This window comes from Lactuca virosa, chromosome 4 (genome assembly GCF_052849685.1).
Source record: "Lactuca virosa cultivar CGN04683 chromosome 4, Lactuca_virosa_CGN04683_v6, whole genome shotgun sequence".
NCBI classification, from domain to species: domain Eukaryota; kingdom Viridiplantae; phylum Streptophyta; class Magnoliopsida; order Asterales; family Asteraceae; genus Lactuca; species Lactuca virosa.
The window spans coordinates 535,054,254-535,080,848 of record NC_136429.1 but is presented as its reverse complement, the minus strand read 5'-3'; the positions used below and the strand labels follow the sequence as shown (position 1 = coordinate 535,080,848).

General features: G+C 36.5%; 3 protein-coding genes across 4 annotated transcripts; 2 read left to right on the top strand and 1 right to left on the bottom strand.

Annotated features, from left to right (window-relative positions):
• The first annotated feature begins 16,570 nt into the window (after positions 1 to 16,570).
• Positions 16,571 to 19,210, top strand: LOC145109588 (squamosa promoter-binding-like protein 2). Of its 2 annotated transcripts, none has more exons than XM_079046782.1 (4): positions 16,571 to 17,039; positions 17,172 to 17,807; positions 18,357 to 18,490; positions 18,586 to 19,210. In XM_079046782.1, exons 2-4 carry the CDS (start codon positions 17,473 to 17,475, stop codon positions 19,098 to 19,100), a joined length of 984 nt encoding a protein of 327 aa, XP_078902908.1. In that variant the 5' UTR covers positions 16,571 to 17,039; positions 17,172 to 17,472; the 3' UTR covers positions 19,101 to 19,210. The 2 variants fall into 2 exon arrangements, with proteins under 2 accessions (XP_078902908.1, XP_078902907.1); XM_079046781.1 differs by having other exon boundaries at positions 16,571 to 17,226; positions 17,439 to 17,807.
• LOC145109590 (uncharacterized) lies at positions 19,146 to 19,750 on the top strand. Its single transcript, XM_079046785.1, has one exon. It carries the CDS (start codon positions 19,438 to 19,440, stop codon positions 19,642 to 19,644), a length of 207 nt encoding a protein of 68 aa, XP_078902911.1. The 5' UTR covers positions 19,146 to 19,437; the 3' UTR covers positions 19,645 to 19,750.
• A 1,365-nt stretch (positions 19,751 to 21,115) lies between these two features.
• On the bottom strand, positions 21,116 to 22,867 carry LOC145109589 (nuclear transport factor 2B-like). Its single transcript, XM_079046784.1, has 2 exons — positions 22,441 to 22,867; positions 21,116 to 21,454 (listed from the first exon to the last, which is right to left on the bottom strand). The coding sequence occupies exons 1-2, from the start codon at positions 22,735 to 22,737 to the stop codon at positions 21,380 to 21,382; spliced, it is 372 nt and encodes a 123-aa protein (XP_078902910.1). The 5' UTR covers positions 22,738 to 22,867; the 3' UTR covers positions 21,116 to 21,379.
• Between the last annotated feature and the right edge of the window lie 3,728 nt (positions 22,868 to 26,595).

The window sequence follows — 26,595 nt, the reverse complement described above, 5'->3', positions numbered from 1 at the left end:
ATTGGGTGATAAAATTAAGGGTACCAAGTCAATTTGCATAGTTATTCACACCTTGTTTGTGATCCTCGACATCCGAGTCACAAACTTGAGAGGGCACAATCGAGATTTAAACATGCCATTGAAAGTTCAATGAATCTCAAAAGATCTAGGAGTTTCAATCCAATTAAAACTTAATAATTTATTTTGTTTTTCATAGTGGAAATTGGTAAATCGTCATTTACCTACCTTCAAATATTTTGTAGCTTGGATTACGGCATCCCTCTTCCAAGTTATAAAATAATTTGTTGGGTCCTAGCCTTAATATTTCATATTGGGTGTTATGTTAAGGACTTAAATCAACTAAAACTTGAATTTCTCCCTTATAGATGTCTAAGTTCAGACAACTATGGTCTTCCTCATCCTTTTGGAAAAAGCTTTCCTAATGAAGATGATGTCCCGTGGTTGGCTCATGGAAATAATACTTCACTTCGTCCACCTCCTCCAATTATTCTCCCTAACCCACAAGTTCATGAATAGTTCAAGGTCACTCAAGCCCTATTGGCAAGCAAGCTCTATGTGTGCTCACATCTTGGAGATGAAGTCACATATCGACAAGCCGGGAGAGTTGGGTGTCAAAGTCGTGAGAAAGTTGGTTGTTCAATCACTTTCTAAGTCACATAGTGAGTTTCCTTTGGGACTACTATGAAACAGACTATGACATGTCCCTTAATGATCTTATCTATTTGCTTGGTGCTGCTGAATCAGCAATGATTTGGAGCAATGGTAAAACAAATTTGATTGAAAGATCTACTTCCCATGCTTCCATGGACATTGGTAATGGTAACATTAAAAGTCCAGAAAAACTTTCTCTTCCCAATGGAAAGGGATCGGCCATGTTCAAGTCGTTTAACTCAATGGTAAAGAGAAAGGCTAAGTCTGGACAATCAAGCGTACCATTTCCAAAGAGTCCATATGTTTCTTTTGCCAAAAGAAGGGACATTGGTTGCGAAGCTGCCCATTTTAACTGAAAGATCATAAGGATGGTAAAGTCAAAAAGGTTTGACTCTACTTCAGGTAAAGTCCACTATCTAACTCTATCAAGTTCTTATTTAGAGATTCTTATTACATGATGTGACTGGGTTACGTGTTGAAGTTTTAAGAATCAAAGAAAAGAAAGGAAGCTTAAAGAAGAGTAAGCTGATTCTAATCGCGAAGATGGATTTCAATCGCACGATTCGATGATCAGAATTTTGAGCTATTGCTTAAAGAGTTGTGATAGATTGCTTAGGAATAGATAACAACATGTTTTCATATGTATTTTCATTGTGAGGATAAGTTTTTCCGCAAGTTTTAAAATAAAAGAAAATTTTTGATTTTATTTATTTTAAGTATCCTTACGATAGCATTTGTGAAAATTTGTTGTTTATATGATTTTATTGATAGCAATATTGTGAAATGGATTTGATTCTTTCGTTTGTGGTAGTGTCACAATTTTCCAGATAAGGAAAGATTCTCATCACCCAAGTTTAAGTTGGATAGAAACTTGGAATCATGCAACTTGTATTGTATGATGAATGAGAATTTTTCATCTTTGGGAAATTAAGACTAAGTCCTTGCTCACATGCATGTGTGAGTCAAGTGAAGGACTAAAATATTGGGTACACTTGATTGTGTGCTGGTCAGGTCCACCACAAAGATCGATAAGATTATTCGTTATGATTTACTAAAGTGTAGTAAATATGGTTATACTTACAAGTTTATGTGTAATTCTGAAACATTGGAAAAGTTTCAATGTATGGCAGGACGGATAAGAAGAATCAAATAAGGCAGAAAGGTAAAAGTTTATCCAATCTAAAGAGATGGGAGAGTACTTGAGTATCTTGTTTTATGATTATCTTAGTGATTATAAAACCATATCACAATTGATCCTCTAAAGACACCTTAGTGCATTTGTTTGGCTAAGGAGAGGAATCATGAACTGTGGATATGGTCATATCAAAAGATAAATCATACTTCGTTCCAAAACAAGTCTTAGAGTCATACTCTAAGATTGTAACTTGAGTGACATAATTTTAAGAAAGTTTTATAACACTTATCAAATGTAGAGTAACATGTTTCTTACTCTTGTACATTTGAAGTTGGTAAGTTGTGATGTTTTGGATAAAACAGAGACCAACTAAGACCAATTGTGAAAAGTGTTTATCTGGATAAGAATCTGCACTGACTCTTGAATATTTGTTTTGTCAAGGAATAGTTCTTGACAATAGAATCTTATATGTCAAGAGGACAGTGGGAGTCTTAAAGATCTTGGAAAAGTTTCAAGAACTAATCAAGAATAAAACCCATTGTTTAATCGCTAGCACACAACTTGAGGTTTGTAACCCATTGTGTTGGCATTTTTCTGTGCCCACTCCAGTTAAGTTGGTTATGCTTGTGAGTTCTATAAGTTATTAATTGTTTGCATAACAACCTGGAAGCAATGGTAGGCCCTTGCGCTACTAAGTGGCAAGAAAATGAGATCGGGCAAGTTCAGTCCATATGAATTTGGATTTGTCACTAACCTTGTCTTATGATTATGGTTTTGACAAATTCGCATGGATAGGAACACTTACACCATAAAAAAAATCTAAGTGTCATAAGGTTTCTCTCCGATTCATGAAAATGATGGTGAGGAAACTCTTTCACTAAGTAGATTTTTAAGTAGATAGCAATTGTGATATTTACATTCTTAAAGTCATTAGTGGAGCGCGTGTGGTTAACCGGCACACTAGCATGGACTTGTGAGAATGGCAGAAGGTATAAACATTATGATTACGACACCCCTCTTCATAATTGTTTAGACACACATGTGAGCTATCTGAGGAAAGGTGTATGATTTTGATAAAGTCTTATCAAAGCATCTCGTATCAGAATCTGAACTTTGGTAAGAAATTCAATAAAGTATTGATTTCTAGAAGTCAAGCTGATTTCTGAGTACATGTCAAAGCTAGTAGGAGCATAAGTGTTATACTAATAATCATCATGTTAGTGGGAGCATGATACTTATGATAAGTGTTGCAAGTTAGCAATGTTAATTATAGAAAACAAAAGTTTCAATTCGCTTTGAAAAGTTGTTTTGCTATAATTAAGGGAGAGGATTTTATACTTCATTCCAATTCTACATGCTTAGATTGAGATTTTAATCAACTTTAGTCAAGGATATATATGAATGTTATGTTGGAATGGTTCAACATAAGGAAATTCTATATATGTGGCGTTCTCAAAATTCGATTATGATTACGGCATCCCTCTTCATAGTTAGAATTGTGAGAACATGGAAGATAATTTTTTATAGCATGAATCGTGTCCGATATGCTTCGGGTATAAGATCGATTACTTGTGGGTGTCGAGACCACCAAATAAAAAAAAACCTTAATACGACGACATACAAAAATGAACTGTAGTAGCGGTAATAGGGATCGAATCCACAGGGATTGGTTCGAATCAAATCTATGCATTCAGTTTCTACGAAATAAAAAAATATAAAATGATATGGGGGGTTTTCAAAATGTTAAATGCGATAAAAACTAATTTACAAAAATAACAAAAATGGAAAAATACAAAATCTATAAAATAAAACGTTCCAATATCGGGATAAATCACAAGTTCAATTAGTTGACTAATCATCATAATTTTGTGGTGCAATGGGTTTAATGGATACTAATTTGGCTATAGCAATCTAAGAAGCTTGAGATCACCTAGACTTTTCTTAGTTAATACAATGGTTAGAGAAGCTCATAACACATTTTCTTAGTTAAAGTCACAATTTTCATGAAGCATGTAATTAATGAAAATTAACTAGCATTAAAATTTAAAAGTCACCAAATCCAAGAGGAGTCAAATTGTTCACTACCATATTGGAGAAAATATTTTCATGATTGTGTGAAAGATAAACAATCACAAGAACCATTTGTCGCTTGTTAATTTGATGATCTATTACGTAATCAAGAAATTAACCAACTAATTAAACATTCACATATCTAAACTCATGATTAAAGACATGAACATAAATAGATGTTTTACTAGAAAATATTCTCATAGCATACCATCAAAACCACACAAAACTATTCCTAATCAATTAATTATTCCATAGATTCACCCAATATTGGAAATAAAAACTAACTACACAAAATAATAATAACAATAAAAATGATAGAAGTTATACCAATACCGATTACGAAACGAAGATGACAAAGCTTCTTGAAATCGTCACTTCTTGTTGCTCCAAAAACTCCATCCATAATCCAAGTATTAATACAAAAATTAACCTAATCTAATTACAAAGATAAATGACTCATTAGCAAATTATGATTGTAAATCATAATTGCAATGTTCCAAAAATAAGAAAAATAAATGAGGAGTTAACACACAAGAAAGAGTGAACTCTCCACTTGCGCCGTCCACTCTACCCACTGTCGGCGTAATATGAAAATGTGATGCTTCTTCTTACTTGCTGCCAGCCATGAGATGCCCTACTCCAACACCAAAAGATAAATTGGGCTTCACTTAATTGTAATGGGCTGCTGGAAAATCGGAATTGGGCTGTTGAATTTAAGAAATGGGCTGCAATATTCAATCTTCATAATGGGCTGCCAAAACTAAAGCTGGCAGCTTTCTGTCCAGCTCTTTACAAGGCCAAAAATCATATCAAAACTTGTTCAAATCTGTTCATTTTTTGTGAGGTCGAAGATTGATGAGCTATGAAGACTCCTGTAAATTTCAGCTCAATCGGACATTGTTTGCCCCTCCGTCTGATCGCTTGAAGAAAGCCGCGCAAAGCTGTCAAAATCCGAAAAATTAATTTATATCGCTTTGTTTTTCTTTTCGCTCCTGGATTTTGCTACGAGACTTCAATTGTGGTTGCAAGGAATTCGATGTGCCTTTAAAGATGCTCCAAAATATCATCTTGCTCGAACAAATCTACCCAAAATTAGCTTAAACGAGTAAAAGTATTCAAAACAATAAATCTAACGATTTATTGCAAAAAGAATGTTAAAAATGCTAAAAGTAAAAGAAAACGATTGCTAAAATATATACAAATAATCAAGCTATCAATTACATCCATTCTAAATTTTCCAAATGCTTAGGGCATTAAGAGGGAAAAAGGAATAGAAACGGATATGACTAAAATTATTAAGCAATTGTCGAGGACAATCTGAGGTTTACCAAAGATTGGTTTCTCGTGGACAATTGGAAGTATAATGTAAACTTTGGAAAGGACCATATTGACATATTCTGAAAAGAGGCAACTCTTGTTCAGAAGTGATAGTCAAAATGGTAATATGAAATTGTTTCCATAGGTGGAAGTTATTCTCTTAATCTGTGTAAGATTAGAAAACTTAATTCAAAGAAGGATGTTCAAAGGAATGTACTTTGAATATGAGACTTCGTTTCCATGGAATTGATCTCCATTGGAATACTTTGTAATGTCTGTTGCCAAGTCTTTGTGACTTTTGTGCATAGTCATTACAAGAGAATCATTGCATATAAGTTTAGAATCTAACAGATTACGGTAAATGGCAAGAGTTTGGTATTCTTACATTTACAAAAGGGATTGGGATTGTGAAATGAGCATAATTGGAGTCGTGTTCAATTGATCTATTTCACAAAAGAAAGGACCATAGGTAAACATAGTGTGTATGGTTGGAGCATGACATGACTATTGTTTTAATTCAAGTATTAAGTTGATAATTCGAAACATTACATGAATAATGAGTAATCAATATGGTGCTTAGATAAAAGGTGTTTTTTATTTACTCTCAAAGTGTTGGGGCCATATAGGATTAGTATTATTCTTGTGTTTCACTTTGCATGTTTTGACTTCCCGAATAACTAAGTTATTCAAACCGTCCAAAGTCAATCATACTTTGGAAGTAGGTATTGAGGCAAGACTGTCATGAATGGGTCTGTAGTATGTCTAGGTAGCTAGACTTAGTTGCAGTATTCATGAGTGCTCCTGGAATAAGATTCGAGTATTGGATTAAACCCATGCTCATTTGAATCACTTCATGGATTTTATCACGAGTGAATCATGAGACGATAATATCTTATATTCTTCAAACCTAGAGATATGAGTTGTTGACTATGAGTTGGTTATACATTGATTGTACGAAAACGCATCAGTAACTTGATGTTATAAAATGTGCCTTTGTGTACGATTCAACAAGTAGTTAGTACAAGCATATGAGTCGAAGTTTATCCATTCCTTTTACCTCATAACGATAAAAGCGATATATGTGGGCCCCTCGATGATTTAGTGATGACACCCCTAAGTGCTTGGCCAAGCCTGGACTGATTTGATTTGTTCAATTAGTCAGTTGTCATAAATCGAAAATCGGGAAACAACAAATGGACAGAGAGAATGATTATAATCCATGTCTCAGTCCATATGATATCTAGAATGGAGGAATATATGATCACTTATCTAATGGACGTGTCATTGATTTGTTCAGAGTTCGACAACGGCTTTAAGAGCTACGATTGCTAGTCAGGTTATGAAGTCATACTTGCAATAATAGTTTTAGACTTATCCAAGTGGGAGACTATTGGATTAGATGTCTAAGCCCATAACTATTATTGGTATGTACTTGACCCGAGAGTAGCATGGTCCATTTGGGTTGCATATCATCAGGACAATTTGTTAGGATGGACTCTTGAGAGAAGGTTATATATTATTTATTAATATATTATAAGTACTAATATATTAATATGAAATCATATGGTCTTAATTAGTATTGATCAAGAATTAATTTCGAATTGATTTAGTGATCAAAAAGAGACTAATTAAATCTATGGGGACTAATTATGTTAATTAGTTATATTTATGTGTGTTGGGCTTATGATCCATGTTGGACCAAGTTTATGTATGGATACATAAAGAGTTGGGCCACATGAATCATGGATCATAAGACCCATGGGTATGGATTTGGGTTACATCCATGACCCTAGAAATCCCACATATAAATACATACTTCATTGCCCAAAATCGGGACTAAGGTATTCTTGGAGTTCATGGTGGTTTTGGGTGCATGGAGATTCTCTCTCAAGTTCCTCCTTTGTTCATGATGTGTTGTGATTCCACTTGAGGCTTCCACACTATTGGGGCTAAGCTCTTAAGGCTAAATACATCAAGACTTCAATCTCCACCATAAGGTATGTTATCTTAACTAGATTCTTGTGTGGTATATGATAATTGTATGCTAGTTATAGGTTTAATACCTTGGAAACACCATTGCATGTATAATTAGTAAAAACATAGATCCAAGGTATTTAGGGTTGCATGAACACCTTAGGAGTGTTAGAATGCTCAAAACCCATCAAACCCTTCATCAAGGGACGTGAACCCTTCTTAGGATCTTGGGCCGTGAACCATTCTAAGGCCATGAACACTCATATTTTAGCTGTGATCACCATTCAAACTCCTAATTTCGATTCTAACACTTCTTTGTAAGTGTTTCCTAGATCCTAAGGTTGTTACCTTTGCACTTTAGTTGTTATAAACACTAACTGTATGCCTATATATGTTAAATATATGTTAAATAAGATCCGTTTGTGCTCGGGACTTCACTTGGCATACTTAGCATCCTATATCAATCTTTCATTCGAATCACTCACTACAGGTGAGTTCATACCCCTACAATTACACTTTTATATGCTTTTTTTTTTGGGGGGGGGGGGATACAAGTAGAACACAATGAAATTGTGTTAACCATTTACATGTGAAAACAACATCCAAAAGGATTTCTTATACTCAAAACTTGTTAAAAACTCTTTTAAGTCTTTTATAAACTTATTTTATATCAAATCATATCCGTCTATCTATTTACGTATAAGTATGCTTTAACGGACTTAGGACTATTGCTAGATACGTTGACTTTTGTTCCGTGTTTTATTGTGGGCTTGGGGTAGGATCACTAGTCCGAATGTCGGCGAAATCAAATTTATACTTATTAAATACATATATGAATATTAAAACCATTTTTAAGGATTATACTTAACTTAGTTGCTTATGGTTAGTAACTGAGTCTTTTCTAAAATCAATAATGGTTCAAACAATTATACTAGTAAACTGTAATAGGTATAGTTTAGAGAATTACTACTTACTATTTCTAGATCAGTGAAACTTACATGAGTCAGTTCATACATGAGTCAGTTCATACATATTATAACTAGTACAGAAAGGAACATACATATTATAACTAGAACATAATAGAACATACATACTATAACTAGAACAGAAAGGAACATACATACCATAACTGGAACAGAAAGGAACATACATACTATAACTAGAACAGGAAAGAACATACACACTATAACAAGAACAAGATAATAATAATGTGAGCCACTACTTCACGGCATAGCAATATAGTTGTTGTGTCGCTTTTTGTAACCAGAGTCTCTTGGAGGGAGAGCGGGCATTGTGTGTATAGATCTATACGGGACTGACAATCCTACATCCCAACTGTTAGCTAGAGTCCGGCATGCAAGCCAAGGAGTGACAAATGTCACATTAGTTTCGACGCCAGAATGTCGCCGTGTTTTATACTAGTCAATTAGCATGGTTATAACCTCATCACAGTTTACATTAATTAACAGATTGGTTTTAAGGTAGTTAGTACTTCAGTAGTTATTTTATACAACACTACTGTACATCTTCATTTTTCCATTACATTCATATAGTTATATTCTCACATCGAGAAATGCAAACTATTTTCTAGTAAATATAGTTATAAACTTGGGAAAAACATACATTTTTATGAGAGAACAAACATACCAAACAATGGGGTCTTGGTAGAAGGCTACTTTCCATTTTAGTAGAAAATATAGGATTTTCTAGGAAGTATACAAACATTTACATCAAAACACTTGCAAACATTTTCATAAAACTAAAGCAACAATATCTAATACTTATGAACTCACCAACTTAATGATGATCTACTCTTTCAAAATAACTTGTATTCTCAGGAATCAAGTAGACATGTACACTCCCGAAGCTTTTGAGAAGACAACTTAGTACCGTGCTGCGTCTTTTGTCTTTTACTATATCTACTTTGATGTTTGAATATGTAATGTTTAAGCACTTATGTAAAACTTATACTTATTAATGCAATGGTTGTTTGTACTTTGATTACTATAATGCATGTGTTGTGATACTTACATGACGTCCTCTGACCTCGAACGTTTCCGCCGTTCTGGTTTGGGGGTGTGACATGAATTACTGATGACATTTTGGTTATGTGATGACAGTTTGGTTTTATTTAATAGGATGTCCATGCCCGAGCGGGAAGCAGAGCCCTTCGAGATTGATGCAGATAACACAAGGTTACACGATTGGATTACCACTAAGATTTCATAGATTTTATTGGAAGAATTGTCTGGTATGGTTGGTGGAATCACTGACAGGCTGACTGTCAAATTCGAGGAGCGAGTTGTAGCCTTTCGGGCCGTGGAAGAGACTATTGAGACGACTAGAGAGAGAGAGAGATAGATCTTGATGTGGGAGCGCGTTAGGGAAAGAGGAAGCAGGAACATGATCCAACAATTTTAGTGATGGACGAAGAGTTCGATGTTGCTAACCTAAGTACTGGAGGCCAGAGGGACCACGTCAGGCACAATAAGGAAGGAGGAACCCTTGAGCCTGTGCGCTGTAAGTTCAAATGTGGCAGATGCGGACGGAAGGGCCATATTCGCCAAGATTGCATCATGGAGGTAGAATTATGTCATCGTTGTCATCAGCCTGGTCACATCAGGGAAAATTGCCCTTGTTTGATGATTGAAGTAGCGTAGACTCCATCATTTGTGGTTTTCCAGGAAGTGGATTCAGGACCTCAAGACCTCACAGGTATGTATCGTATTCGAACCCTTCATGCTCTTATTATTTATGTTTATGATCATATGATTGTGTGTGTGAGTCGTTATGATCGGTTTACTTAAGTATCCACATAAGAATCAGAGTTTCGCTAAAGTTTCTTGGTTATTATTACTATTCAAGGTATTTTCGTATGCCATTTTTCATGTCAAGAACGGTGTTTAGAGGGTATGAGATGTGTCGGTGTGAGTTTTGGTCGGTTTGCAATGTCAGTTAGTGGTAGTTCAAACCCTAAGTGGGGGAGGGCTAGATATTCTTCTTAGAGGATCATCGATCTGTTCAAGTTATAGGTTCAGAAAAATGGGTCATAGGGATTTTCATTTCGGGAATGCGAAACTTTGGTTCAGGATGTGGTCAAGACAGGGGTACAGAGCAAGTTGCCATCAGGTGTATGTGTTCAGGAATGCAAGAGCCGTCTTCGCGGCAAGAAACTGTTGGACAAGGAGCTCATTGTAACCAATAGTTTCTTTCAGCACGTTGAGGAATAGGTCAAGAGGCGTTTGGGTCACTTAGGTTGAGTATATGTTGTTGAGGGATTTGTCAGCTTGTTGTATAGGTTGATATTTATAATCTAGGATGGGCAGTTGCTGATCGGTCAATGAGTTTCAGAGTTTGGTATGTTTAGTCCCTCATGGGCTTTGTCCATTAGTGTATTGGATCAATGGATTAGTTGTCAATGCACTCTTAATCATTGGTCTTTTCATTCATCATCAATAGCAGAGGTTCTTCACAAGTTTCGAGCTGTATCAGTTGGAGTTCAATGGATGCGTCAACCTGATTGTCAAAATCTATACATTGTACATTTTGATTACTGGGTAGGGGTACCCTCAATGATTGGTTGTGAAATTATTTTTCATAGCAGGCTCGAGTTTAGCAGATGTCCTTGGTTATTGGAATTTCGGATGTTGGGGCAGCGTTGTTTAGTTTTCAGATGTGGCTTTGGATTTGCGTAGAATCCAATTTTGGAATGTCGTGTCGGCAGGGTTGGTATCTGGATTGACCCGACCAGAGTTTTGATAGAATTTATGATAGATTTGGAAGTTTTATCGAGCTAGTTGTGTATTGGTAGGATCTGTTTGGTTTCAATCAAGGTGTGGGATCTTAGTTTCGGCCATCCATGTGGATGTTTCTGTTAGCGGTTGAGGTTCATCATTTTCGTTAGATCTACTGGTACCGCACCCTATGGGTAAGGTTGTGAGGAAAAAGGAATGTAGTAGATCCAGGGTTGGTTATGGGTTCTCTTGAGGGTGTATATGGTGATAAGTCCATTAGATATTGTCACGAGGGGTGTATGTGGACTGAACAAGATAACAACAGATCTATTGGTCTGAACTTATTGGCATGGATTTTTTTTGGTTTATAGCCTCGGGATAGGAAAAAGAGTACACCAACCTATCTCATTCTCTGGTTGTGTGTGTCCATGTCTTTGTCTTATTTTGTGTTGGTAGTAGCATGATCTATGAAAGGAATTGTGCATGATAAAAGGGCATGGCCTGGGTTGTGTTCGGTTAGCATTGAGAGGAATGTTGTTTGGTTTCCTAATATTCAATGAGATAATGGTTGGGTATCTTTAGGCCCATGTGGTGATGGTCGTGAGTCTTCATGCAAGTGATGGGATGACTGCAAGATCGACATAGTATCGTGAGATTATCATTAGTGGTTAGAAGATGTCACGATGTATTATGAACCAGTGGCTGTATGATTCATATGGGTGGGACCTGGTAGTCATTTGGTGGAGACTTTTGGGTCTCATATCATTAGTTTTCTTGGCATGTTTGGGTGTTAGTGCATTTTTGGGAGTCGGGAGACTCAGTGACCAACTTGTTTGGATCTTGTGGGCAGTTAAAGGTAGTTGGGAGTAATAGTTGTGCATCAGAAGTCTCTTACAGAGTGTTTGCATTATGAACTATGTTTGCTTGCGGGTTTTTTATTTGGAGTTTGGTTACCAATGTAGGGTATCAGTTCTGAAAATCTCAGGTTATGAAGTTCGTTGTATAGATCTCGAGTGATTTGTCAGATGGATGTACACCCGAGCTGATAAGGGATTTGGGTGCAACGTGAAATTGTTGGATGGACCATCATTATTCTCATAGGAGCAGTGGATTGGTGGTGACTTGTCAGGGAGTCAAGTGTATGTTTAAGGTTTTTGGGCACAACTTCCGGATTTGGGATTGGTTGGAATTCATGATTGGTACGTGTTGAGTATTCTTTCTGTATGTTTTGGTGGTGTTCCTAGTAAGGAACTAGGGGTAAGTGCGACAAATGGATGATCATCAGTCTTAGAGTATGTTTCTAAAGTTTAGAACTGATGGGTTCCCGGTTCCGGAAAGTATATTGATGGAGTTGGTTGGGGTTAGTGTTTCGAGGGTTCCCTGTTGTGTGGTTCTCACTGGAAGTTGGGTCTTACAGTTAGGGCGAGAAGGATAGACATTGCGATTGAGTAATTTCAAGTTATTGAGTTATTTGTTGGCAGCCGTGGGTTTTCGTGTGGTCTCTCGAGTTTTCCTTATAAGATTTTTTTGATTTCGAAGTGGTTAAAGGAAGTTTGTGGAATATGTTGATGTTGTTTGTGCTTCTCTACAACGGTTATTTAGTTGCGATTCATGTTGGGAGTCGCCTTGTTTTCAAATGGAGGGTTCAATAGCAGTGAATAGTTAGAGGTTTTGGTTACTAGTGGTATCAACAAGGTAATTCGGGTCGGAAGGGTTCCGTATGATTCAGATTGTGAAGTGAAGTTGTATTGACTGTGTTCCGAGATGGTTTTTCCTGCTTGGGAGTTAGACAAGGTATTGGATTTCCTGATTTCGGGTAGTGGAGTAATGGTAGTTCATCAATGATTAAAATTAGTGGGACAATTATTCATTATTAGACAGGGTATGTAAGTCGATTTCTTAGTTCGGACCGGGATTCTGGAAGGATTGTCCAAATGGCATGGGGTGTTGTAAGGAGCAATTTCGAGGAAGAAATCTAATTTAAGTATGGGAGAATCATAACATCCTTTGTCTAGTAAATTTCCATTTTTGACCCTAAGTATGAAATTAAATTGCAAAAATGGTCCCATGGCTCTATAACTAAGAAACGCGTGATTTGTGCGTACGCTGCGCGTACGTGGCAAAAACCCAAACCCTAATTTTTTGGGTTTGAACCCTATTTAAGAATCATTATCTCATTGAGACTCCTTCATTCATCATCCTCCATCCCCTTTTTCGTCCCTATAAAACCCTAATTCCTTGTGTGTGCCCTTGTGAGCTTAAGAGTGCATTTGTGGTGTTCTTGAAGGAAGGAGAAGGAAAGGAAACCATCTTAGAAGCTTAAGGCACTTTGGATCCAGAAGTGTTTCACCCTCAAACATCATTTGGAGGTATAAATTTTGAAACTTGATGAGTATTTGTTTAGGTCTTGTTAGCTTGGAGCTTTTGTTCATTTTGGTCCCATAAGCTTGGTGTTCATGACTATGGCTTACTCTAACCCATATGAGTTGTCTTTTCAGATGTTTTTAGGTGTTAGGAACCACAAAAATGTGATATTGGTCCTTCTATGCCTTCCATGCAAGAGTTATGATGTCGTAATGGATTAATAAGTTATGGTTTTAGCTTTTGGACATTTTCTAGCCATGGAAAGTCATAAAGGTGGAAACTTTATGACTTAAGACGATGTTAGAGTCTAGATCTGAGTTTGGATGGAAAAAACTTAAGGATTAAACACTTAATGAGAAGTAATGGGTTCAGACGACGTACGTTGGGCATACCAAGTGGTACGCTGCGTACGGGGTTTGTGTCCCGTATTTTGGCTGAAGTCGCACCTACGTTTGGCATAATGGCTGAGTACGCTAGGTGTTCTTAGTTAACTTTGACTTTCTTTGACTTTTGACCTTTGACTTGGGGTTTGACCAAGTTTAACTTAAGGGTATTTTGATGGTAGATTGAGTTTAGGTTACTGTTTATTGTATAGGTGACACGTAGAGTCAACAGTCGGAGCTATGATCTGTTTAGCTACATTTTGATTGTGAGGTGAGTTTCTCCTCAGTGTACTCGTGGGTCGAAGGCACCAATGTCGGCCCACTAGGTTATGTATCCTGGTATATAGGATGATGCTATGTTGATTATATGTTAGGTTGGTAGATTTATATGATTACCTGTACTTGATTGTTATATGATTATCTGTTACATATGTCGATATAGTGTGGTTGGGTTGAGGCTGTACTGCTTTGTGCTGTAAGCCAACAAAACAGGGCAATACAATAGGGAGATTGTGGGCCAGAGTGGCAATCCAACCGGGAGGTTGTGGACTAGGTAATCCAACCGGGAGGTTATGGACCCAGTATGCAATGTATGTGGCAATCCAACCGAGAGGTTGTGGGCCATGGTAATCCAACTGGGAGGTTGTGGACCCAGCATGTAATATGTATATTTGTTTGGTTGTGTGTGGTACATTGGGGGAACTCACTAAGCTCTGGCTTATAGTTTAAGTGTTATGTTTCAGGTACTTCAGATGATCGGGGCAAGGCGAAGGCTTGATCGTGCACATCCTTTGGATATTATGAGATTTGATTTGGGATACTCTGATTTATTACTTTGATATTTGGAAACTATGTTTTGTAAAAAATTTATGGTTTTGGTGTGGTTTTGAAAACAAAAATTTTACCTTGATTTTTCGGATGTTACAGTATCCTTGTGTGTAGGATGTTGGTATGCTGTAGTAATCTATTAGATTGGTATATTTGTTATGATTACATGTATTGATGGTCATTGTTTGTTTGTTTGTCGACATATTGTGGTTGGTTGGGTTGAGGCGGTCCTGCTTTGTGTTGTAGGTCAATATACATGGGTGGTCCAGTGTAATGTAGGCCTTGCGAGATGGTCTAGTCAGACTGTAGGCCCAAGGGAGCGGTCAAGCTACTGTAGGCCTTGTGAGGCGGGCCAGTAGACTGCAGGCTCGATAGAGCGATGCAAGCATCTTGTAGGCCTTACGAGGCTATCTAGGTAGACTGTAGGATCATGTGTGCATGCATTGTATGTGTATTGTTGTGTGAGGTATATTGGAGGAACTCACTAAGCTTTGGCTTACAATTGTGGATTTGAATATTTTTAGGTATTTAGATGATCAAGGCAAGGCGAAGGCGTGATCGTACACATCCTCCTGCTGATTTATGTTTTGAGAGATGATATTGATACTTTGATATCTATGATTTTGTTTTGGAAACAATGTTCGATTATTCTATGAATTTTATGAAAATGTATTTTGGAAATGAAGATTTTACCTTGGTTTTTGGGATGTTACACAAATTGCAAGAGAATTATGAGTTCGTCAGAGAAGAAGAGAGTTGAGAAGGGTGTGGTCGACTCTAGAGAAGAGTCGTATCTATGCTTGACAATTAGGGTTTCCGTCCTCTAAATTAGTTAAGTAAATCACAGAATTAATGGCATTTTTAATGGTTTCCGAAACTGACGAGATTTGTCAATTTTACCACAATCACCCATTAGAATTCAGATTTTCCATAATGATACTAATTCAAATTTTCGAAGACCGCCAGGGGATCTTCCCTAGGACCTCGCAAGGGGGCACGACCCCCTTGACCCCACCATTTTGTCGTACCGACTTATAAGTCGGTCTTATACATACGTGCACTCCGCACTCACCAAACATATAATATAGAGTACAAATCATAAGCCCCTTAGTTAACATATTAGTTCCAATTACACAAAATGTCTTGTGACACTAAGATCACCAACAACTTATTTACTTAAAATAACTATAAAATAACTATAAGCCAACCAAAATACATTATTTTTAAATGGTTTATCACTTATAGCTTCTTGACATATAAATTAATCCAAAATATTTTTCTTAAATATTTTTATCACCACATAAGCTAATAAACATTTTTATCAAAAATAATGTCTAATGAATTTGAATAAGCACTCCTATAGCTGTAAATGAACCGAACGTTCGGCGAACCATTCGGTGAGATGTTCGTTTATGTTTGTTTATTTAATAAATGAACGAACATGATCACAAATTCTCGTTCGTTTAGTTAAACGAACGAACTTGAACAATGGTCTTGTTCGTTCATTTATGTTCGTGAACATTCGTTTACGTTTTGTTTATGTTCGTTTGTTTAAGTTTATTTATGTTTATATATGTTCAATTGTTTATTATTACGTTACTATATTATATGTTTGTTTATATTCATATATGTTCAATTGTATTTGTTTATCTTTGTTCGTTTAGCATGTTCACGAACATAAACGAACGAACATGAACAATGTAACTTGTTAAACGAACGAACATAAATAGGAAAACTTGTCAGTTTATCTGTTCGTATTGGTACGTTTGTTCGGCTAACTTAAACGAACAAACATGAACAGACCATTAGTTCGTGTTAGTTCAGTCATTTACGGCCCTAAGCACTCTGAAACACTCTTAATTATATAAAAAACTTAAAACCAAACCCTATTCATATTAGGACGAAAGAATATTTAAAATTTTATAATTCTATTCGGATGAAGTAATATGAGCATTTGATTCAAACAATACTCTTATTGTTATGTTTATGGCCATGGATTCATACCTAGGAATAGGATGCTATTCTTGTGTTTATTAAAGAGAGGTAAAATCGTATTTGGATACGATCTTTTTATTTATTGCTTTCTTATTGATGTTGTTGACCTTGACAAGGACATGGAGAAGGAAAGCGGAGCTGAATTGAGATGGAGTGCGATGGGAGAGAGATGAGTTTTGTTTTTTTGTCACTTCTCAAATTAAATACTTTAGTTAAAACATGATAAATTATTACCAATTTTAAACATGATCAAGCTGAAATCAGAAATCCATAAAAGTGTGATAAAAGAAGGTATTACGAAGAATGGAGTTGGTCTTTGATGAAAAAGACGACGAAAGCCCTCGCCTTTCTTCCTCAACCCCAATTTTTCACTTCAAGCCTCCGTCTGTGTGTGTGTATATGTGTTTGATAAATGATAATCATTAACATCAACATCATCTTCAACTGCTCCCGGTTTTGAATTGAAAATCCTGAGCGCAGGGGACCATTTGGGAGGCAGAAAACTACATAGCAAATCTCTCTTTCTGAAATGGTCCTCCTTTAACTTCCTGTTGCCTTTATCTGCATGTGTGCCATTAAAAATTATATGTATGTAATTGTAATGTAACTCCCTCTCAATCAATCACGACTCATCATTGGCTTCTTCTCCTTCTCCCTCTCTCTTGGCTTGATTAAAATACTGGTTTATATATTTATGTTGGAGTTGGAAATAAATGTCAGGTGTTGGTGAAATTAGCAAATTTCAAGAAAGAATCAACTTTCTTCCTTCGTTTTTGTAAGTTCTTTATACCTCTCTCACCTTTTTGCAATTTTGATTCTTATGAGTGGCTCCCATGTTCTCTGTGTTCGTTTTCACTTTTTTCCAGCTTTTCTGATACACTCGTGGGCGTGGCTACCATGTGATCGTCATATATATTAGATTCCTCAAAATTGTCAAATTATGATCTGATATAAGATGAAGCTATTTCATGTGCTGTGCGTTTTCAGTTTCAGGTGGTTGTAAGTTGAAGTTTTAGGGATTATGGATTGGGTTTTGAAAGCATCGTCGTACTTGAGTGAACTGGAGAGAGATGAGTTTGATGTGCTGCAGCAGGTGATGGAAAATAATCAAAATATGGAGGCTGAGGCTTTCTCTGTGGACTCTGGTATAACATTGGGTTCAAGTTCAACCACTTCTTCCGAACCAACCAAGAAGCCACGTGGGGATGGTGTGTCATGTTTAGTGGATGGATGCACAGCGGACCTCAGTAGATGCAGAGACTATCATCGGCGGCATAGGGTTTGTGAAGCTCATTCCAAGACACCAGTTGTCGCCATAGCTGGCAAACACCAAAGGTTTTGCCAGCAGTGCAGTAGGTACTCCCTCCATAACCCTTTTATTTGCCTTGCTTTCTGTTTCCATACATATTAGCCAGGGGATTTTTTTTTTTTTTTTTTCAATTTAACGAGCTTAATTGGTTAAGCACTTAATCTGGACAGCTATCTTAATGACCTGGCTTAATGGGTTAAAGCCAAAAAATCTGGCTTAATGTATTAAGGCATTACCTATTTGCACTTCTTCTTCTTTCATCCAACATAAAAATTGATAATATTGCTACAAAAAAAATAATGTAAAGTTAAAAGATGGTTTTATTAAATCTAGGAAAAAAAACAAACTTTATGTAATCAACATGTTATTCAAACAACTATTTTACCCATACAAGACTCATTTTTAGAAGGGGAACTCACACACCCCATACTCTATTCTTACTTGAACCCTCAAACTTTGGCGGGTATCAATTTAACAAAAAAACATTTTGGTTACCCATACAAGACTTAATAGGGAAAAAAAACAAGCCCTTAGTTTAGTGTGTATATGTAGAGAAACAAGGAGAGTGATTGATGAGTTGAAGGTGCATTTGATAGATTCCATTCAGTTGGGGAATTTGATGAAGTGAAGCGGAGTTGTAGGAAGCGTCTTGATGGTCACAACAGGCGTAGGAGGAAACCAAGGGGGATACAATCATCCATGTATGAGACCTTTTTCACCAATTATCCAGGTTTGTGAATCACAATTCAGATTTAAACACAAACACAAATATGTGTGTGTTTACTTAATTATTATTGCTGTAAATTACATTACATTTGATTACAGGTACAAAACTGGTGCGGTTTGGTGGTTCACCAGCATACACAACTTGTAGCAGTCCCCTGGGAATGAGATGGCCCTGGCCCAGGCCCACCGATAAAGAAAAGTTAAACAAGCAAAACATAGTCACACCATCATCATCATCGTCATCATCATCCTCAAGGGAGAAAAAGTTCCCATTCCTTTTGGGCACCCCTGACTCTGATGCATCAGTAGGACAAACATTATTTGAACCCAAGCCCAAGCCCAAGCCCAAGCCCAAGCCCAATCCCAATGCCAATGGTGCTCTCTCTCTTCTGTCAAATAACACCGCCCCAAACCCAAACTACTTCACTATTCCACATCTTCCCTTACCAAATTATGTAACAGGACTGAATAGCAGCGGTTACACTAATAATAATAATAATAATAATAATAATAATAATGATAATCATTTAATTGGGATGATTCACTTTCGGACCGAAGGATTCTCTCTGGAAAACGAAGCACCACAAGTCCTCTCGTTTTCTTGTGAGGATTAAACTTGTACATCTAATGAAAACCGTTTTCCGTTTATCAATCATATTTGTTTGTTGTTCCCAAATGTTTATTACTGAATTAAAGAAAGAAAAAGGTAGCTTGTGTCCCCTAATTGATGCGATTGATAGATAAAGCCTTATTACCTTTTCCTACCACCACCACCATAAAACACGCACAAAAAGTGGCTGGATGCTTTTTCTTTCTTCTTTACCTTTATCAGATTCCCATTCCATTTCTACCCCTGCCCCATCTATCAAGACATGAAAATGGCATCTTCTTCTTAGTTTCTTCTCGTATTCTTGTTTTGTTGTTGTTGATCTGAGACAATTATAAATCATAATGCATGACTGGGCGGCTCCTATCGTAGCTGCAGCTCTGTTTGCGTTTCTAGCACCAGGGCTGGTGTTTCAGATGCCTGGGAATGAATCGCCAATTGGTTTCATGAACATGAAGACGAGTGTAATCTCCATGTTACTTCATGCAGTGCTCTATGGTTTGTTTCTTATTCTGCTTCTTGTCATACTAGACATACATATTTATGCTTAGCAAGCACCAGTTACTGCTATTGTATTGTACAGCTTATTAATAACAACTCTTGTAATTTCTCTTTCTCTTTACAACTTTTATATCAACCCATACCATATTCCTTTCCTTTCCTTTCCTTTTTGTGTATTTTCTTGCTATGCTAAGGAACAACAAACTCCAGTCGTAGCTAACTTTAAGATCTCCAGAAACAAAAACAAAAAAAAAAAAAAAATGTTTGAATAGATATATTTTTTTACCATATATATATTAGAGAGTATAGAAAATATGTTCCCGTAACAGTTGCTGAAAAAGGAAGAGGATTGTGAGATTGTGATTCAGAATTGTAAAAAATGTTGCAATTATTTTTGCAGTATCGACGTCCGTCCTTTCTACAGTGAATAATGGTGAGTCGGTAGCAAGTAGCAACTTGTAACTACTAACTAATGGTGTGCAAAAATTGATAACTAAAAAACCACAACTATTCTGAATAACAGAGTTTTAGGTTGGTTTGCCTTTTTTGTAAAAAAGTAAAAACCATAAACAAAGTTGTTACTTTTATGTATAAATTTAATTCAATAGGTATTTAATAATAAATTAAAATAATGAATAGGGCTTTAAACTTTCCACCAAAAATTAGAATAATAAACATATGTTTCTCAGTTTCTGTCTTGCATTATTTTCAAGTATCTTTAGTAAATCTTTTTAATTTGATAAAAGCACCATATTTCATGGAAAGAAACATAATTTGATTTCATAAATTCGAAATCCAGATATTTTATAATCGTTTTTTGTTATAGTCAGTTGGAAACCAACACGACAGTGTTTAGTGTTTGATGGAAGCATCAAATGAATTATGATAGCGTTGGTAGCAATAAAAAAAAAAAAAAAAAAAAAAAAAAAAAAAAAAAAAAAAAGTAATTCCAGACTAATTGGGCTATATAATTGAAGGTTGTATAACTCAGTAAAATAATATTTTGGTTTTGGATCCCAATATTTATCACGAATATGACGGGCAAATAGAAATTTGTTCGGAGATAAACCAAAGTAAACAACATGACATGTTTTGAGTTTTGACAATGAAACGTCCTTATTGTCTAAATTGATGCATATGGTCGGTATGCTCAATTTTTGAGAACTAAAAGAGCCCAAAGATACTTGTGAAACTTGACAGTTTAAAGACAGTTTTGGACAGTAGCTACCCATGACATGACATCATTCCAACCAGTTTTGGACGCGTACTTAAACATAACTAAATAATCCCACTCAATTACGACACAAATCATGAAATTTTTACCAATCTTTGTTCTATTTCATTTTCTTAACCCAGCATGTGTAAATACTAAATCCATCCTTGTTTTGATCCTTCAATGCAAATTTATAGTTTAAACAAAGTCAAGATCATGCTTTGCTTACCAGCCTACCACAACACAAATGTCATCAGTTGATTCAAACTTAGTCCTGATACCTACTACTGTGCTCCAACTTACGAATATGAAACAACAAAAAAGCGAACACTGTAGTAGTGTGTGCTTAATTTCAACAACATTTAACAAGTAGCCAAGCCAAGCCATATACAACCAAACCAATTCATCAAATTACAGTTATCAAATAGGCAAGAGTCATAAAATAGAAGTTTCTTTCGGATGGTTCAATGATATCTTAAAAACACCAAAAAGTAAATAACCACATTCTGGAATTGGGCCCACCTTTGGTTGTAGTTGTAGACATACAGACCCAAATCAAATCAAACCAAACCTCAAGCATAGTTCAAGCGGAATATGTCATTGTACACATAAAAGCTTCCTTGTGCTGTTGGCATCAAATGGAACATCTGCACACACACATACACAACCCTTAAAAACATAAACAAACAACTTCTAAAACTCTATTCCCTTCTCTGTATGTATATCGTCATCAGCTATGAGCCTATGACTCTCAAATTTATAACAGATATATATATATTCTTATATTCTAAAAGCTCCACAATAACTACGTAAGATATCAGATCTCAAGATTACACATGGAACTACCTATTATGGCTATCTCATTCTCCCAAAACTACAACATTTCACATATCTAGATATGCAACAATTAGATGCATTTGCAGACTCAGAATTTTCTTTTTTGGCTACGTTTTAGAGCTGAAACCCATCTTGGGCTCTTCCAACAACATATAACAGCAAGTCTATCATTTTTGTAATAATTACATCAAAATCAAGTTTGATGAGACAACTATACAGTGTTGATGACAAGTAATAGAAGATGGCAAGAATTCAGTTGTGTATACTATATACGAATAATAATAAAATGTATATAAAGTTGAAAAACAACTCTAGTGAAGAAAATAATAGGTGAACCACTAGTTTTCGGATGGAAGGTAAAGAGTTCCAATGACAAGTAATAGGATTCGGTCTTATCGTGTGCAAATGACAATCGACATGCAATATGAGTGTTCCCGTTAAAACTGTAAACTAGTGCCCAATTTTATGAGCCAGAGGTGCACTCATTTCTTAATGGAATTCTAAGCTACTACTACTGATACACGCAGACGAGCAGGAGCATTCTTTAGAACGATCAATTATCAATTCCATACGCGAAGGAGCAGTGAGCAGTCTCTATGAAACTTTAAGCGATACTAGTCGTATGCTAGAACATTAAATCCAGATTTTTCTGATTACTTAATTAACGTTTGAAAGTTTGATTAGAGTATCTGATGATCTAAATCTGAGCATCAATTATGCATAGAAAGCAAATAATCAGATCCAGAATTAGGGGAAAGGATACATAATTGAAAGGATAAGGTGGTTGATGAAAGACCTGACTGAACTTAAGAGCGTGTTGCTCTCCGGAAAGTTGGAGATTGCCGCTGACAAAGACGAGCATACCGCCGGCAGGTCCAGAAGGCTGGCAATCGACGGTGGTGATGGTATGTTTGCACTGCTGGAAAGGGAGAGATGTGAGCTTGTTAACGATGTTCTGAGAGCCTTGGATCTTCTGACCTTCAAAAGTCAACATGGAAGTCTCTTGGTAAAGGTTAGCTAAACCAGCGCGACTGGTATCGAAGGTGGAGTAGTAATGCTCCACGAATGCTTTCGACAAAGCGTCTGGATCCATTTGTTTCTCCGCCTTCGCCCTTCGCTACCTTCCGCTCTCACTGTTAGAACGCCTCTTCCTCTCTCTCTCTCTCTCTCTCTCTCTCTCTCTACTTGGCTGACAAAATAAGCTAACCCGAGGCTGGGTTGGTTGTGGGACCTCTTTATACACCCTCTTTGATATGATTTTCATTTTTCACTTCTTTACTTTTTTTTTTTTCCTTATTGCAACACCCAACAGATTTTAGTAATTTAAAATGTTGAATTACTCACTGTTAGCGTTATCTGATCGATTCAAGTATATTATATTATTATTAGCATAAGTTCGTAGAATAACACATTTTTCTTTGTGGAGAAAATAAGAGATTATATATATATATATATATATATATATATATATATATATATATATAGGAGCGTTCAATCGAGAACATTTCTTATCATGAGAACATTTGAGAACAAATTTGAACCACACAATTTTTTAATTAAAATTATAAAATAATATTCATATAAATCAAAAAATAGTTACAAACAATTAAAAAACTAACTAACTAACACCACTCACCACCCAACCAACACAACCCTCCACCACCACCACCCGCCACCACCACCCATCACTAACCACCACCACCCATCACCACCCACCACCCATCACTACCCACCACCACCCACCACCACCACCCGCCACCACCATCACCACCCAACCACTACCACCTGCGACCACCACCCACCTCCACCATCCATCACCACCGCCTGCCACCACCACCCATAACCACTACCTACCACCAATCACCACCACCCACCACCACCACCACTGTGACAACCGTCAAATTCAAGTCAAAGTCAACAAGTCAACCCGGTCAAACTTAATTAGTACTTGTATGCTAAAAGTTATTCTATGTATAAAAAAATGTGCATTTGTATGTCAAGAATTCAAGTGTCTCGAAGAATCTATGTGTTTAGCAATGTAAAAACCCTAAAAAGGGAGTTAAATGCATCAAAACACGACTAAGGACCCTTTCGGGGACTTAAAACAATCATAAACGAAGCATAACGGGGTTCACGAACCTTGCATTACGAGATTATACGATAATAATGGCTAAGATTAAATCTCTCCCAAATCTCTCCAAGTATGTGAAATCTCTCCCAAATCTCTCCAATTATGTAAAATCTCTCCCAAATCTCTCCAAGTATGTGAAATCTCTCCAAGTATCTGAAATCTCTCCAAGTATGTGAAATCTCTCCCAAATCTCTCCAAGTATGTGAAATCTCTCCTAAATCTCTCCAATTATGTGAAATCTCTCCCAAATCTCTCCAAGTATGTGAAATCTCTCCCAAATCTCTCTCAAAATCTCTCTCAACTTTTTTATAGTCATCCCGACCCTTAACTTGGCTAAAAACCGCTTGAAACGGAGAGTTATATCGAAAAACAGCTAATTAGGGCCGAAACTCTTCTTAGGAACCGAACCTCTTAGGAGCCGAACCCTCCTATTAGAGCCGAACTAGTCAGAAGCGAACTTGTCAGAACCGAACCCACCCTCTCGGACCGAAGCTCAGTAGACCGAACATGCATGCAGGACCGAAACTCCATACAACCGAAATAGGCCGAACCCTCGGTCCATTTCGGTTCCATAGCCATTTCGGACCGAGCCTGCCACCTTTGGTTCCTCCCCTAGCACCTTCGGTCCCTACTCCCTTCTCTCGGTTCCTACTCTACTTTCGGTCCTCAGCACTTCCAAGAGCCGAACCTCGCAGGTTCGGTCCATAATACCCGGTTTTCGACTACTTTCGCTTCCTAAGCCCGTTTTTGACGTTTTTGACGGGATTTTTTCACCAAATTCATATTTTTACCATTTTTAACCCCCAAAACTCATATTTTATTTATTTTTTAAGGATTATTAATTAAAAATCATTATTTTATAATAAGAGGAGTATTCTACCCCACAAGTGGGTCAAGTGTGCCCACTTGCCTCCATGTGTCATCCTCTCATTAGCCAACCTTATCCACATCACACAAACCAATGCAAACATCACTTCAAACTTACAAGTTGCTCCAGCAACCTTTAATATATATAGAAATCCCTCAAGAAAGCTTCTTTTCTCTCTACTTCCCACCACTTTGTGCTAGTGTTCTTGAGCTACTACTTCACTTTTTGGTAAGTATTTCATCTAAACTCAGGTGTCATTCCATGTTTTCCTAATATCCTTGAATCATCTACACACATTTAACACCAAAAGTCGTTCTTAGGATCATCCAAGCTTTCACGTATTCATCAAGTGTTCTTGACTTGATACTCTTCGTCTTCGACCTTCTATTCTTCAAGAAATCACTCAAGGTGAGTTCATACCCCTACATTTTCCCATTTTCTTTAGTTTTCAGGGGGGGATACAAGTTAAAACACCAAAACATATTTGAAACTTAACTTGGCAGCTTACAACAGAAAAGTTGTGACCTGTTCACGAACTGTTTTACCCAACTTAAACTTGATATTTTTCAAAACTGTTTAATATGCATCTAGTTCAGGTCTATACATTTAAAATGACTACTTGCACATCTTCATACGATTTTTCTACAATTTATGGTGATTTTTACAAAACTGCCTATCACTGCAGCATCAAAGTCGGACCAGGTTGTGAAGATGAACATTTTCACCTTGGTTTGAGACCACCAAAAATTATAGGAAAATTTATGGATACAGTAGACTCTTTTTCCAAATAGTCAGAGTTTATGGATTCAGTTTTTGACTTACGATGATTTTTCTATAAATATTCTAAAACAATGACAGTTAAGGGTAAAACTGTCAAATACATGTTTAAGAGTTATTCACACCTTGTAACATGCTGAGCAAGGTGTGTACGATTTACACTTAGTATTTTAAATGTCATTTTATGGAAATACAAAGACATGCATAACAAGGTTTCATTCAAACACACAACACTTTTGATAAACTATAATAGGTATAGTTTGAGCACTTCGTTTGACAAAGAAAACAATAACTCAATCGACTTACAAAACAAGTATTTCATTACACACTACGTGAACTTGTTAATAAATAAATTTATGAGACATTCTCCTTCGGGGTACTCTTAAGTACCACAGTAAAGTCTTGTAGTTATAATCAGAATCTCCTGGAGGGAGAGCGTGATAGTTGTGTATAGATCTATATTGGGTCTGACAAACCCGCACCTAAGCTGCTTGCAACAGCTAGACCGCCAGGTCTGGGGTGACAAGTGTCATAACATTCCCACGCCTGAAGAACGTCGAGTACGAGGTCTTCGAGTTTAGTATGGTTATAACATCTCACATGGGAAATTAACAAAACACACTGTTCAGGGGGATTTAAGGAGTTTTATTTAAATATAAAACCACACACACACAAGTATGACGATTTACTTACATACACTAAATCTTGGTTAAGTTAAGACTATAACAACCCTTTAGAAAATATTGGATTTTCTGGAAACAAACTTGTAACAAACAAAAAGGAACATCATTCATTTTTCATTCATAAATTTGCTTATGAACTCACCAGCTTTGTGCTGATACTCTTTCAAAACAACTTGTATTCTCAGGTAATCAGTAAAATAGGTAACCACAAGATTTCTGAAGTCAAGACGCTAAGGCGTAGATTCTTTTGCTATATTTTGACATCATATGTAATTTATTTGGAAACGTATACTTTTGAAACGATGTAACCTTTTAAATTATATTTTTGATGGTTGTGTTTACTTTCTTCACTATGGTTATGATACTGAGCATGACGTCCTCCGCCCCCGAACGTTTCCGCCGTTCTGGTTTGGGGGTGTGACAGATTGATATCAGAGCTTTGTTTATAGTGAACTAAGTATATCGAACCACGTAAGATATACAAACTATAAA